Source organism: Castor canadensis, chromosome 3 (assembly GCF_047511655.1).
Source record: "Castor canadensis chromosome 3, mCasCan1.hap1v2, whole genome shotgun sequence".
In the NCBI taxonomy this organism is placed as follows: Eukaryota; Metazoa; Chordata; class Mammalia; order Rodentia; family Castoridae; genus Castor; species Castor canadensis.
Genome location: NC_133388.1, coordinates 187501860 through 187516831, shown reverse-complemented (window position 1 = coordinate 187516831; position 14972 = coordinate 187501860). Strand labels below are relative to the sequence as shown.

Genomic DNA, 14972 nt, shown 5'->3' with positions numbered 1-14972 from the left:
GGAAGACTTTCTAAACTAATGTTGCTCTCATTTTAGAAAACGTTTTCCACCAAAGATGTCAACCTTAAAGAACATTGGCACTTCAGTCATCATCCTAAATTGTTGATAGTGAATGTACATAGTAAACTTAAAAGAAAATACGGACTCTGAGATGTAAACTAAAATTTCTTGATAGCACTTCATTTGTGGCCACTGAGCATCTGTGTTGTGGCTGGGTCCGTTGTGATGTAGAAATGAGATGATCCTCTTTATTTGTGGGGAGACAGCAGGAGTCTATGGAGAAATGCTGTGGAGGATGGTTAAATAAGTGTATGGGAGGGCAAGGGAATTCTAAACACCAGTGTCCTGCAGTTTGTTGTATACATCTCTAAATTGACATCACTCCCTGTGTGGAGTGTTCCACCCAAGACAAGGAATCTCTTTGCCTGGTAGTTACAAGCCTGGACTCAAAATCAGGCAAACCTGGATCTGAATCCCATCTCTGTGTGAACAGAGCAAGTTAGGTACTCACCCTGTCTTTGAAAAAACAGATGATATTGAAGTACTTAATTTATGAGAGTCTAGCCAATGAGATAACGTGTATAAAGAAGTATGGGGTGCAGTGCTGGCGTGTGACAAATGCTCCCTGAATGTTGGCTCTTATTCAGGTAAAATAGTGCAGTCTTTTTATTGTGTGGTAGGATACAGCTTTCCAATTCTAGTGGTCCCATTGCTATCAGTTGTACTTGAGTTTTGAGTAAGTATTGGAACACAGAGATCTCTGGGGAACTGGAAGAACACTGACCTCCCTCCTGCCGCTACCTCTAATTGAGTCACAAATCTCCTATGGTGTCCAATTTCACTTCACATAAGCCTGTGACTCGTGTGTCTTTCTCTCTTTAATACAAATGACCCAGCAAGAAAGAATTGTTCTTTGGATGGATGGATATACACATTGTGAAATCACCATGTTAGGACTGCAGCTGAAATTTGCAGTGACTGTGATATCTACTATCAGAGGTCAAGTAGCGGCTGTAATGTGTTTCATGTGCATCTCATAAAATGCTGAAATTAGTTTTATACTTTTTTTTTATGTAAAGGAGGGTGTGGAGACAGATAGAGATTTCAGATTTTGCACCTAATTACAGCTTCTTCCCTTTTGACATTGCTGGTAACTGGCCATTGCTTTCCATTGTAGTTTTTTCCAAGACGGCTTGAAAACAGCTGATAAACTGAAACAGTACATCGAGAAACTGGCTGCTGATTTATATAATGTAAGTGTCTACATAGTGCATCCATTTCACCTTGTGCTAAATATCAGTCAATTTGAAATCTGTATTAGAAGGGTATTAAGAGCAGAGAAGGTTGAATGATGTGTCAGTAAAACCTAGGACAGATAAGCTTTCAGTTTAGCTCAGACAAACTAGCCATGGTTAGATATTCCAGAGCACCTTTTGGGGGCAGGGTACAGGATAGTAAATAACCATTGGTCCTAGATGGCTCTCTGTTCAGGGTTTAATAGCTTCACATCAGTGGTCACCAGTTGCAGAATGTTTGATCGTAGAAGGATAAAAATTAAGTAACTGTCTCTGAGTAGGCAGGTTTATGGATTTAGTTTGTTTAATATTTTCTTTTTAGTATCGAGGTTTTTCTGGCCCCTTTTTTATTTCTTTGTTGCCTGTAAGCCACTTGCTAATGAATAATAAGAGTATGTTTTATGAATATGAGTACATATCTTTAAATAAGGTTTGTAGGATTATAAATAATACTTTATTAAGATTAAGCATCCCTGATCCAAACATCCAAAATCCAAAATGCTCCAAAATCTGAAATATGTTGATCCTGACTGATATAACCCTACAAGTAGAAAATTCTACACCTGACCTCCTATGATAGGTTGTAGTCAAAATTTAGTTGTCCTAAAGATATTGTATAAAATTTCCTTTGGCTTGTGTTATAAGGTGTATATGACACAAATGAATTTCATGTTTAGATTTCAGTCCTGTGCTCAAGATATCATTAGATATATGCAAACACTCCCAAATCTAGAAAAACATAAATGCTTCTGGTCCTAAGTATTTCAAATAAGGAATGCCCAACCTGTATAACTTTAAAAATATATAGCTTTGTGTGTTTTCTGAGTTTCTTTTAGTAGTTAACATGGTTCAGTTACCATTGATTTCCAAGTGACTAACAATAAGCAGCAGCAATCCCTTGTCCTTGAGTGTAGTGCCATGGAACTTTGCATATGCATTGGCCCACTGAATTTTTGGTTGTTCATGTGGCCCTTATAATCTCACACTGTAGTCTTGCTACCAGCCTTTGAAAAGCCAGAGACAAATGATCTCAATATTACTTCTTAACCCTGTTTAAAATTGTGCTTCAGAATTCGTTGTATTAACTAGGTGTATTATTTAATAAGAAAGCATGGTACATTACTCAGTAATTTTAAAATTCACAGGTACATTCTTAGGATAAGACTGTACCTCTCATATATGAAAGCCTTTAATAAGGAAATGAATTGTGTAATTGAATTGTTTGATGAGTGGTATACTTGGATAAATTAAATTCTGCTTCTAAAGGCATAAATGATAAGTAATAGAAGTAATATTTTTCTTTCATAGATAAAACAGACCCAGGATGAAGAAAAGAAACAGTTAACTGCACTCCGAGACTTAATAAAATCCTCTCTTCAGCTTGATCAGAAGGAAGTAGGTGGTTTACATGTTCCCAGCAGGGCTAACAGTGTAAGTGAGGCCATTTGTGATACTCTTTGTGTTTCCTGATCTGGTAACAGGCACACTGATAGCTTCCTGCCAGGGTGGTTATGTGAGAACTGAGGTTGATGGTGGGAGTAATGAACCTACAGTAAAGTGATACCCAGTATAGAAACTGTGTATGAGTTTCCTTCCCCTCCTAAAAAAATTTAAATAAATAAAAATTTAAAAAGCCAGGCACTGATGTCTCATGCCTTTAATCCAAACTACTCAGGAGGCAGAGATCAGGAGGATTGCAGTTTGAAGCCATCCTGGGCAATAGTTCTCAAGAACCTATCTTGAAAATACCCAATGCAATAAAGGGCTGGCAGAGTGGCTTAAGTGGTAGGGTGCCTGCCTAGAAGGTGTGAGGCCCTAAGTTCAAACCCCAGTACTGCAAAAAAAAAAAAAAAAGATACTCTTGATCAACAAATTATAACTCTAGATTTTTTTTTTTATTTTGCCTTTGAAGGACAAGCAGTAAACCCATGACGCTCCTCTATAGGCCATCTGTATCTTTCTGAGTAGCCAAAAATGGCATGTTTCATTTTGCCTGGGAAATAAGGAAATACTTTGATGCAGAATTAGGAAAATTAAGTTGAAATGGTCCTAGATATTGACAACAGTCTACAGTGCATGGTAGGTGTTAAGTGAATGCAGTATAGATTCTTCACTATAAATGTTACGTGTTCAGACATTAACACTACAATGTGCTGGGTACTAATCTACATACTTAGCTTCAGTCCCTTCTGTCAAGCAGCTCCTTGTGTAGTCGAGTGACTCACCCAAGTGAACAGTCATGCCTACAGTGGTATTAATGCTATTTGAAATGCACTGGGATGTGGCCTGCAGCCAGACCTAAAACACTCAGAGGTAGAAAACTGCCTGGCATGTTCATGGGTTGCATACAGTTTAGGGCAGGACAGGTGAAGGAGTAGGAAGTGAATTTCTGAGGTAGAAACTCAGAACTGACTATGGAGGACCTTGAATGTTGCATTAAGGGATCTGGACTTCACAATTGGGGTATATTAAATAGTATGCATCATTTGTTACCTGGGAGAAAATCACATGTGCCTGTTTACATTATGAAATTATTATGGATTAAATTTAAGTGAAGTATTAAATGCAATACTTAATAATTACATAAAACATGTTTTTATATTGTCAGTTCCTTTTGATATATCTCAGGAAAGGCATTCATGAGTCCAAACAAAGATGAGAAAACCCACACACACATACCACAACCACCACCACCAAAACACCAACCAACAAACAAAAAAACCCAAGAGACCCTGCACCCGGCAATGCTGGCCTTTACAGCAACCCTGAAGGTTTTCTTCAATGAGCAGATCAACTCTCTATACTTCCCCTTCTTTGAGTGCACATGTGTGGAATTTTGGTCAAATAAGAGAAGTCTGTAGCATTTTAACACTGGCCCCCTGCTTTCTCTGTAGGGTGGTGACCAGAAAGATCTGTACGTTGAGGCAGCATTTGTACCCGGGCAGCTTCAGGCCATGACTGCACCTGGGGTTGTTTTTAGAAGAACTAATATCAAAGACAGAAACATGGATATGCTACAGTCTTTGAAAGTGCTTATTGTTGACATACAAGTCCTAGGAAAAGTGACTTGTCTCTTTGAATGACTTCTCAGTGTAAGAGCAATAGAAAGACCCAAGTGGAGAAGATAAAGGGTAGAAAATTTTGAGAATTTTTACTTGCTAGCATTCACTTAACCACTTCCTATCTTTGTTTAGTCACACAAAGTTACCTCCTTTCTATATATGGACACTTTCTTGAGGAAAAAAAAGTCCCTTTTTGTTTTGCATAGGGATTTATGTATTCTCAGACCAGACACAATGACGTGTACATGATTTGATTCATTTTTAACTCCCCCATTAATAAATGAGTTTTTGTTACCACACCATCACGAGTATTTCCTGAGAAAAATGGATGTTTCACAGTATGTCTGTTCCTTTCTCATGCTGTTTATCAAATCTTATTGCAAAATATCTTTAGAAGGTAATGATTTTTAATGACTTAAATTAGATGTGAGAGCGTATCCACTAGTTCTTGCCATAATCCTTTTGCTGAGGGCTGTACTGGAGTTTGAACTCAGGGTTCAAACTTGCTAGACAGTTGCTTTACCACTTGAGCCACACCCCCAGCCCGGTTTTTTGGTTTCGGTTTTTTCACTTTAATTTTTTTCAGATAGGGTCTTATGTTTTTGCCTCTGGCTGGCCTGAACCACAGTCCTCCTACCTGTGCCTCCCGTGTAGCTGTGCCACTGTGCCTGACCACCACAATCCTACTCTTTGAGAAGAATGTAAAGCAATCTAAAAGATTATCTGAGAAATTACAAACACCCAACAAATGATTTAACCACCAAGTTCTAACATAGCTCCACTAAAGGAAGCTTTAAGAATCTTGGTTGTAAATAGGATCCTGGATTTTTTGAAAGCTCTTTGTTTTGTTTTTAACATTTTTATTAGTGTATGATAGTAATGCAGGGAATTTCATCGTGATATATACATATATTATACCCCAATTTGGTTCATCTTCTTCATTATTCTCCCTCTTACCCCATTCCCCTTCATAAGGGGCTTCATCGTTTCATATTCATACTTACATAGAAAGCACATCAACCATATCCACCATCTTTTAATACTCTTCATTTACTCACCCCCTCCCACGAGTGTCCTCCTCTTAATGTGACCTGTTTTATTCTCTTATCAATATCAAATTAACTTTTTAGGTCAGGGCTGGGTTGTGCCTCAAGTAGTAAAATACTTGTGCAGCAAGGTAACACCCTGAGTTTAGACTCCAGTACAGCCAAAAAGAAAAAGGGTTTTGTGAAATTATCTTGACATTTTATAATAGCCTAACCTCCCAAAAGAACTATTTATTGCCTGTTTTGGGGGTCATAAATATTCTATTTCTGATGGCGATATCTATTAAAACATTCTAGTTTTTTGGGGGGATTTTGTTTTTTTTTTTTTTTTTTTTTGGTTGAGTCATTGATGGACTCAGACTAGCCTATCATAGTGTAGTTTGCAAGTTTGATGGATTTTTTGTGTTGCCTCTCTTTCTCCATCGCTGGTACCCAGAAACTACTTAACATTTAGTAAGATGAAGCAGAAGGAATCCTTTACCCACTTATAGTAGAAATTTGAAGCTCTGATAATGAGGTTTGGTTTTCAGTTGGATACCAGAAACATTTATAACCCTATTAAATCAGTGAATGTATAATTGCTTGCAGTTTAAAGAGATGTGAGGTTTTATTTCTTAATAATGTATTTTGTATGTGAATACAGTTTCAAATAAGAAAGTGATTTGTCCATACTACTAATAGAGAATAGGACACTGAATTGAAAATTAATAGGATAATTTCATTCTTTAGTTTACATTTTCTAACTACATCATGAAATTTCCCCAATGTTTTAAGTTCTTTGTTTATTTTTAGTGTCATGTATTTTTGCATAAATGAGTTTTTCATGTACTTTTCTCTTTACTGAATACATGGTTGATTTCTGTCATGCTCTCAAGTAAGTCAGGACCTATTTCATTTCTTCAGTTGTATGTGTTCAAATTATGATTAGTGTTGATAATTTCCCAATATCTACTTTCTCATAAAAAGTAAAATCCTCTTTTCATTAACTTGTAGCACTTTCTTAAACAAGCCATTATTCTCAAAGTGCATAAATAATAATTGATGTGGCCTTTTTAAACCATGAAATTCATTAATTGTTAACTTAGCACTGCTTATGCTAGACTTCTGAAACACACTGCTTCCTTTGTGGTCAGCTTAATGAGGTCAAAGCCTAGAGTTCAGCCACTTTTTCACCTTTAGAAGCACATTTGTCTTTTGTACATTGAAACCATTCAAAGTAAGTGTTTGTTATTCAGAATTTAAGGTTAGTTGAAGCTGTTAACAAACATATGTAAAGAATGTCTTCATGCTAAGTTTACAGAATATAGTAGTTGTCATTAATCATTAACATCTGGATCCTTGTTCTTTTTAAAGAATTGTCCGGTTAGGTTTTAGATTTCAGTATTTTGTTTCTGGAAGATAGAAGTCCCTACTTGTAAATCAGTAGTGATTTTCATGCAGTTTTGTTGAATTGAAGCAGAAAAGTCCACAGGTTGCATTTATCCCTGCCCCTTGTTTTGTCCCAGGTCTCAGTTCCCTACTACCCAATTAATTTTTAGTCCAAATTTTTTCTTCTTTGGGGTTATGAATGTACTGGTGGCTCCCTCAAGAAAAACTGTTCTGACTGTTGTTTCTGGGCCTGTGACCAGAGGCACTAGTACAGTAGAGCTGCTGTTCTTGCCTGTCTGATATTTATTCCAGTCCCTTAGTCCTAGCTCTATCTAAAAGGCATGAAAATACCTCTCAGGAGGACGTAGCCAAATTTGAAAAGTAAACAAAGTGACTCAAGAGGCAGGGAGCATGGCTCAAGTGGTAGTGTGCTTGCCTAACATGCAGGAGACAGTCAAGAGTTTGATCTTCAGTACCAGAAAAAAAGAAATTAATACAAGTTGATAACTTCATATGACTCAGCTTGCCTGGTAAAGTGTACAGTCAGTTCTTAGTTACCTGCACAAGAGAGCAGGACAATGAGCCAGAGTCATTGTAGCATGAGCTACAAAGTCCAGGCTGTGTATTCAGGGTCCTTGATTCTTCCAAAGGGGTTCAGGACATGTTTTTGAATGCATGTAGAGTAGCCTTACAAAATTGTATTGTCCTGGCCATTTTCCTTCAGCTGTTAACATTACTTTACATCACTGAGCACATACCGACCTAAAAAGATCCTGAATATCAAAGAAACCATCTTGCCTTAAAGTCATGCTGTACACAGCAATTAGTAAATAACCAAAGTTCACATAGCTTCTTCCTTCGGCATGGTCACATGTCAGGTGCTCCGTATGAAGGAGATACATTTATTAAGTTCTCTTCAGTTGAAAAAACAAAGAGGACTCCCACAATTTGTGGCTCTTACTAGATTTTCCAGGTAACTCATTTGGAGTTTCACTCACTGAGATGCTTACTCCCTGTGTACACACACTTGAGGTTTGTCAATCAGACCTCAAGTGTACCTCATCTTTCTTTTGGTCCTGTGTTTGAACTTAGTTCTCACTCAATATGACCTTAAATAAAACCTGATAGATGTAAAAATGTATTAATGTTCCATCACTCAGAGGTTATCATGATGTAAAGCTGCATGAATATATTCTCTGATGTATCTTCACAGTGATGTTTCTGTGTACATTATATATAAAGTGCTTAAATTCCAAAAGTTATTATGATGCTTAAGGTACGTGTGTATATTCTCTGGTATATTTTTACAATGATGTTTTCTGTGTGTGTTATGTATAAAATGCTTAAGTTATGGGTGATAAAATTTTCGACATAATTAACTATGTTTTCAAATGTTCTGCCTTTTTTCTTTGTTGCTTTTGCCCTTCCTGATCGAAGTCTAGGAGAGTAAGTTAATACTTTTGGTGAGAATGTATTGTCCCACTTGTATGTTTGGAGACACCCATGAACCCCTGCTGCAGTTCAACATTTGCATGATAATAATGGCTGCTTCTGGTCATGCAGACCTCAGAAACTGGTACAGCACAAGGTTGTACCTGTATTGTTGCCCTGACCCTGTCATGCTCTTCACCACATCATATGCTTCGCATGCTGTAGCATCATTCTTTTTAAACTAAAAGTTTGATTGTAGGTACATTTCATAGAATACAACAGGTATCTCTCATCTGAAATGCTTAGGACCAAAAGTTTTCAGATTTTAGGGTTTTCTGGATTTTGGAAATTGGCATAGATTTCACCAATTGACTATCCCTAATCCAAAAATTAGAAATCCAAAATACTCCAAAATCCAAAACTTGGGGCATCATGGCAGTATGCAAAAGTTGCAGGTTTTAAATTTTTGAATAAGGGATGTTTAACATGTAGTTTATTACATAACAAGAATTTTAATGATAATTGTTGATACCTCACTCAGAATGTTCCTCTTTTATTTCGAGTACCTTAGCAGAATATGTAAAGGGTACAGAGGTGCATCCTTCGGGAAGAGCACCTCCCATGGACCCTGCTCTGTGGTACACTTCACTCTTCCCACTACTTTCTGGGTTTGCCAGTGCTGCTAGTATGAACTGGCTTGAGTCATAAGAGCCTTCAGGGGCCTTGGCTGTGTTTGAGCTCAGTTCAAAGCTGAGCTGGGTTCTGACCTAGAAATAGGAGACTGGACCTCAGGCCCTAGCTCTGCCTCGGCAGAGCCTTGTCAATCTGGCAGATGTATACCTGGCCAGTTTCCTCTAAAATGAAGGCAAGGACCTGACAGCTCTCAAAGATCCATAATTCTCTCAGATTCAGACCAATGGGCAAAAGCTCAATGACAGAATAAAGTCCAGGATTGAAGAATTGTCTCTAGCTTTTGCTTTAACCTGTAGTGTCTGTTTTCTAGGACTCCCAGAGCCGGCAAGGCGGGTACAGCATGCATCAGCTCCAGGGCAATAAGGAATATGGCAGTGAAAAGAGGGGGTACCTGCTAAAGAAAAGTGATGGGTATGTATGAACCTGGCCCAGCACCTCTGTGTGACCAGCATACTTACTAGGTGCTCGCCACTAGAAACTTCTTCCAGCCTTTGGTTTTCTTCAGATAAGTCTGAGATTTAACTTGCTGTCTTTAAAAGAAGCAGTAATTGTCCTGTGGCCCCCAGATGGTACCTGTGACTTATAACCTGCAAGAACTGGGAAGCCCACTCTCTGCTTCTGTTCATTGCAGCATTCTTTACCTGGGATATCCACTTAGTCACCCAAACACCAAAATGCTGGAGGTCACCCTTGGTCTTTGCCCAGCATCACAGCCAGCCTGACAAAATCCCCTCCTTTTCTGACTCTAAAAATGATATACTCGTTACCATCTCTGCTGCCCCTGCTGTAGGATGGTCTATTGTTATCTCTTCAGACTGTCTTACTCACCTCCTTACTGGTCATCTGTTACTCTTCTCCTTCTCTAGCTCACCTCTACACAGCACTCAGTGGTCTTTCAAAAGCATTAAACATGTGATGTCATTCCCTGCTTAAAATGCTCCAGTTGCTTTCCTTTGCATATAGCACTTTCACTTTCCTCTTGAGCCTCATCATATACCGTTTCCTCTTTGGTCCTGACACACTGGCCTTGTTTCTCGTTGCTTAGACACATGGTTCTCCTTCGCAGTAAGTACCTATGTAGAACCTTGATTATTCTAGATACCAATTGTCAGCCTCTTTTCAAAGAAAGCTTTTCTGGCTGGTTGTGGATATGTGCCCTTCGCCTCATCTAAAATACATACATTTTTTATTTGTTTATTGAAATTGCAATTCTCTCTCTTATAAATGTCTGGGATCACTATTGTTTTTGCCTGTCATTCTTTTTATGCATTCAAAAAGTATCTTTTTGAGAATCCTCTATGTCTAGAATTCAATGTCTTCAGGACACTGGTAATATAGCATTGAGCAAAAGAAAAACCTCATCCTTAAAGAGCTTACATTCTAAGAAAGGAAACAGACAAAAAATCAGTTTTGGGTAGGTAAGAAAGTAATTAGTGCTATGGGAGAAGGGTAGAGCAAGGCAAGAGATACTGGAAGTGAGGGGGCTGGAGGTGGTTCTTGCTATCACTGTGGTGATCAGGGAAGACTACTGAGGTGACATTGAAACAAAGACCTGAATGAAGTACAGGAATGACTATACAGACCTGGAAGAAAGGAGTGTCAGGAGCATGCTTTCTGTCATGATGGATGTGAGTGAATAGTGAGGTGGAGTGTGGTTGGTATCACAGAGCATAAGGTCAGAGGGAATAGGGAGACAAACATGGGGGGATTTGGAAGCTTCTGAGTGAGATGAGGAGTCATTGGAGGGTTTTGAGCAGAGCAGTGTGTAAATTGGACACATTTTGAAAGATTCTCTGGCTACTGTGTAAGAGCAGAAGATGGGAGACCAGTAAGAGACTGCTACAGGAACCCGGATGGGAGATGACAGTAAGACTGGATGGGCCAGTGGTAGAGGTGGTAAAAAAGTGTTCAAATTCTGAATAATGAAGATAAGGCCAACAAGATGTACTGATAGGGATGTAAAGAAAGAAAGGCATCTTCAGCACATGGCACAGTGCCTGACAAGTAAGTCCTGCTGAAAGTAAAAGAAGAAAAGACAGCTTCCCAAATCACAAGTTTAAACTGGCTCTTTTCAACAAAGACCAAATTCTAGCTCATACTATATGAGATTAAGTATATGTAATTTATTGATTTAATAGTCTGATGCTTTTGCCTAAGGCCAGCCTCAAACTGTGATCCTCCTATTTTTACATGTAGTTGAAATTGCAGCATACACTATCACACCTGGTTGGTTCTTTGTTATAAGGTCCTGCTAACTTTTTGTCCAGGCTGGCCTCAAGCCACAGTCCTCCTAATCTCTGCCTTCCATTTTGCTGAGATTACATATGCGAACTACCCTACCAGCTTTGTATGAGGCCACTTTCTAATTGAAAAAGGTCCACCAAAGTGTTCACAAAGATAGGTGCTGTTGCTCTCAACTGCGTAAGGGATATTTTGATATTCTTTTTCCCTTGGCACTCTGGAAGCACCTCACTAGCAATCTCAATCTGTCAGAATTGTGCTTTCATGTTGCCTTCCTTGGCTTTATTGACTATATAAGAGAATATGGGTATTTTTGTGTTTCCCTAATACAAGTAAGCAAAACTAATGAATAAAGGTTTAACTAGAAAAAATAAAATGAATAGGGACAGTTTCCTCAAGGTCAAATATTCTGTTAGGTCATTTGATATTTCAAAATGTGTTGCTAGAGAAGAATGATACTGGGTTTGGCTTAGTGTGTACAGGGAGTATTCCTCACCCATTTTACCAGGCTTTTGTGATGGTAAGATGAGATGCAAAACCATGTTTAGAGAGCTGATTACATTAACCAAATGGTGATATGATTATCTGACAGGTACGACTTCTAATCACACTTTTCCCTGGTCAGCATTTGAAGTGTGTGATTCAGCTGTAATTTGAGGATGGTTTCTCAATTGCCTCCCGAGGAGACTAGCATTTTGAGCAGAACGTGTTCCGTTTATATCTGGTCAGATGGAGTCAAATTCTCACTTCCCTTTGTGAAGCATACTTTGGAACAGACCGTGCTTCTAGTACTTACTTACATAAGAAGACTGATACCTGTGCTGCTTTTAAATTGGTCTTGTGGCAGTTTTCTTACAGGACTAATTAAAGAAGGAAAAAGAAAACACAAGATATTGTTTTAAAGGCCTGGGAAAGCTACACTGGTCTCCTTTGATGTCATTTGTTTCCATAGCAGCAGAGAGCCTGCTGCCTTGTCCCAGCCCAGGAAGTCTCTGTTCCCTGCCAGTTTCTATCTACCTCATGGCAGTGGTCCCATGTGGTACAGCTGCACCTGCTTGCATGTGTGTAGCTCTGCCCATGTGTCTCTTGCCTGTACCTGGGGCTTCACAAGATGTTCTTCCAAGTTGGAGTTAGGTTGGCTATTTGGCTTTCTTTGTCCTTCAGCAGCATCATAAAATTTTTCTAAGTGTATATCATAAACACTTTGTGAATTTTTCTAAGTGTATATCATGAACGCTTTGTCCATAATTTATTTTCCCATACGAAATAAGGATAGTTCTCTCCAGGGCCTCTGGAGGCTTTTTTTTCTTTTTTTGCTCTGGAAGACCCCTAAAAGGAAGGTATACAAGCCACCAAAAATAATCATGATATATTCTTGAACCTTGAACTTTGAGCTTCTTTCTCTGTGTACTGAGGCAGCCTCACCTCCACCCTTCCCCACATGGCAGACATCTTAACCTTTTTTAATCTGTTGTTAACTGCTACAGAGTTAATTGCAGTCTATCAGCTAATAGAGCCTTCTTATAAAAGACTTACAGATAAGGTTAAAACTCCTTACTAGCACTACTCCTCATACAAGTTGGAGTACTTGTATACACAAGAAGGATGTACTTCTGCCTATGTGGTCACTGTAATTTGTTTATTCATTTCTCTGCTATTACGTTGCTGCTGTTTGTTTCCTGTTTTCACTATCAAACAGTGTTATATAGAGCATCTTTGTCTACTTGTCTGATTTACCTTTCATCTGGGATAAGAAAAGATAACCAGAATTTTCTGTTTTGTGTGGTTTGGGGGAAGAGATTGGCTTTCTCTACATTGGGATGAATTTTTGTAATTATTATTTTGTATCATACTATATGATGCATGCCCCAGAGCAAATCAGATGCCATATCCAGTACTGTTTGACTTGCTCTCTAGGATCCGGAAAGTATGGCAGAGAAGGAAGTGTGCCGTCAAGAATGGGATTCTGACCATCTCACACGCGACTGTAAGTGCCTAATTTTCCCTGCACATTTTTCATGCTTTTTTGGCCTCTTGAAACAGATGACATATGAGGTAATATACCCAGCATTGGAGTTTTGCCCAAATATCTTTACTATATGGATTTAAACGAGGTCATTTAAGATATTTCATAAAACATTAGTTTTATCTTGTCCTGTGATGGCCTGCATTGTTCTGTGTCTCCACCAGAAACTATGTTTTTTGCTGTCTTAAACTGAATCAAGTACTCTTTGATTTTATAATCTTATAGGTAGTTATTCTAGTTTCATGAATTATAAAGATGATAAGGGGATGTTCTGTGCATGAAAAAGTAATGTAGGAAACAAACCATGCATATAAAAACTCTGTCAAAGACAGTACAGTAAAATAGTTTCTATTTTGCCTTTTTCTTTTTAATTCTCTTAGAAAGGTTGTAATGGAAAGTGTATCCTGCAGGAATGGAAATGGCAAAGTATATACTGAGAGTCTAAAAATATGTGTGCAGTCTATCCCAGTGATAACAGTTTGCAGAAAAAGCTCATTGTTAATCACAGTATCCTGTGCCTGGGGTTGTCCTTGAGTTATGGACAGTGTTAATGCTAACAGGATAGCAGAAGTTACACTGGCAATTTGTCATACTCAGGGCTGAGTTTAGATTTCTCTCTATAGAAGAAGAAAGGAAATACCACTTACCTTCATAAAGCTTATCTCAATTAGTCATCTCAACAGCCCATGTGTCATCATACTCTTCATTTTATAGGTGAAGAAACTGAGGTACAAGAAGAGCTATAACTTGGATAGTAACTGACAGTTGGAAATTCAGACTTGGGTCTGTCTGACATTAGTGCATGTGGTCCTGCTCCTCACTTCTTGCAAAACCCACCATCTGTCTGGACTTTGGGCTTTTCATGGGCCCCCACTGGTCTTTTTTGTCTTTCTGTTTTCAGCCCTAAACACAGACCTTGACACACAGAAGGTGCTCAGTACACACTGTGGCTGAGTCCTGCCTGGTAGATTATTGTGTGCATCTTAAAGATTTCTGTCCTTTATGGGACTTGAAAAGTTGCAGCACCTCTGTCCCTGGCCCCCTACAGAACCCTTGTGAGGCCTCAGAGGCTCCCTCAGCCCCACTGAGCTCTTTAGCTATCGTGCCAGTTGTGACCAGCCACCCATCTGCTATGAGATCCTTCCCACAGAATTGGACCAGTTAATAGTTACCACTGAGACTGTCTAACTCATTTATGCAGCATTCATTTACTAAGCTTCCATTCTCCCATGTGCTGGCCTGGACATCAGCGATACATGGGTGGAAAGTTAGATAATTTTGACATATTTAATTCTATGCACAGTTAGAAGTGTGTGTACTAGAGTGGAAATTTCTGACCTTTTGATTGTTTAATTTGAGTTTTTAGTCAAATTTCATTACCTTCTCCTGGAGAGTTCTTTCTGTGGATTTGTCTGGCTATAACCATCTCAGTAGGCATTTTGACAAGTTATGTAAGTGCCTTATGTTCCATGTATGTTATTTTCTTGGGACTCTGCTGTGGAAGGAGTGTAGTGTGCTGGGAGATTGCATAGTAGATAAAGGCATCAGGAGCCCTTCTTACTAGTTATATGACCTTGAGCAGTTGGCTAAAAATAAATAAGCTCTCCTTCCCCCTCCCTTTTTCTTTCCTGCCAAAAGACATTATTGTGGTTAAGCCAACTATTTATATGCATTCTCTCTAATTAACAACAAATATCACATTGGCCACATTGATCAGTGGCTAAGAAAATAGACAGTGGCATCTGTCAGATTTGAGTCTGAATCCCAGCTTTGCTAGTTGCTATGTGATCTTGAGAAAAGTATTTAACTC

General features: G+C 38.7%; 1 protein-coding gene across 5 annotated transcripts in view; it reads left to right on the top strand.

Annotated features, from left to right (window-relative positions):
- The window catches only part of Asap1 (ArfGAP with SH3 domain, ankyrin repeat and PH domain 1), a 325249-nt gene that overhangs the window by 239337 nt on the left and 70940 nt on the right, over nucleotides 1-14972 (top strand). For all 5 annotated transcript variants that reach the window (XM_074069229.1, XM_074069232.1, XM_074069228.1 and 2 more), the window contains 4 exons: nucleotides 1178-1253; nucleotides 2604-2726; nucleotides 9206-9306; nucleotides 13054-13123. In XM_074069229.1, the coding sequence (XP_073925330.1) occupies nucleotides 1178-1253; nucleotides 2604-2726; nucleotides 9206-9306; nucleotides 13054-13123 (370 nt within the window). The remainder of the gene's footprint in view (nucleotides 1-1177; nucleotides 1254-2603; nucleotides 2727-9205; nucleotides 9307-13053; nucleotides 13124-14972) is intronic.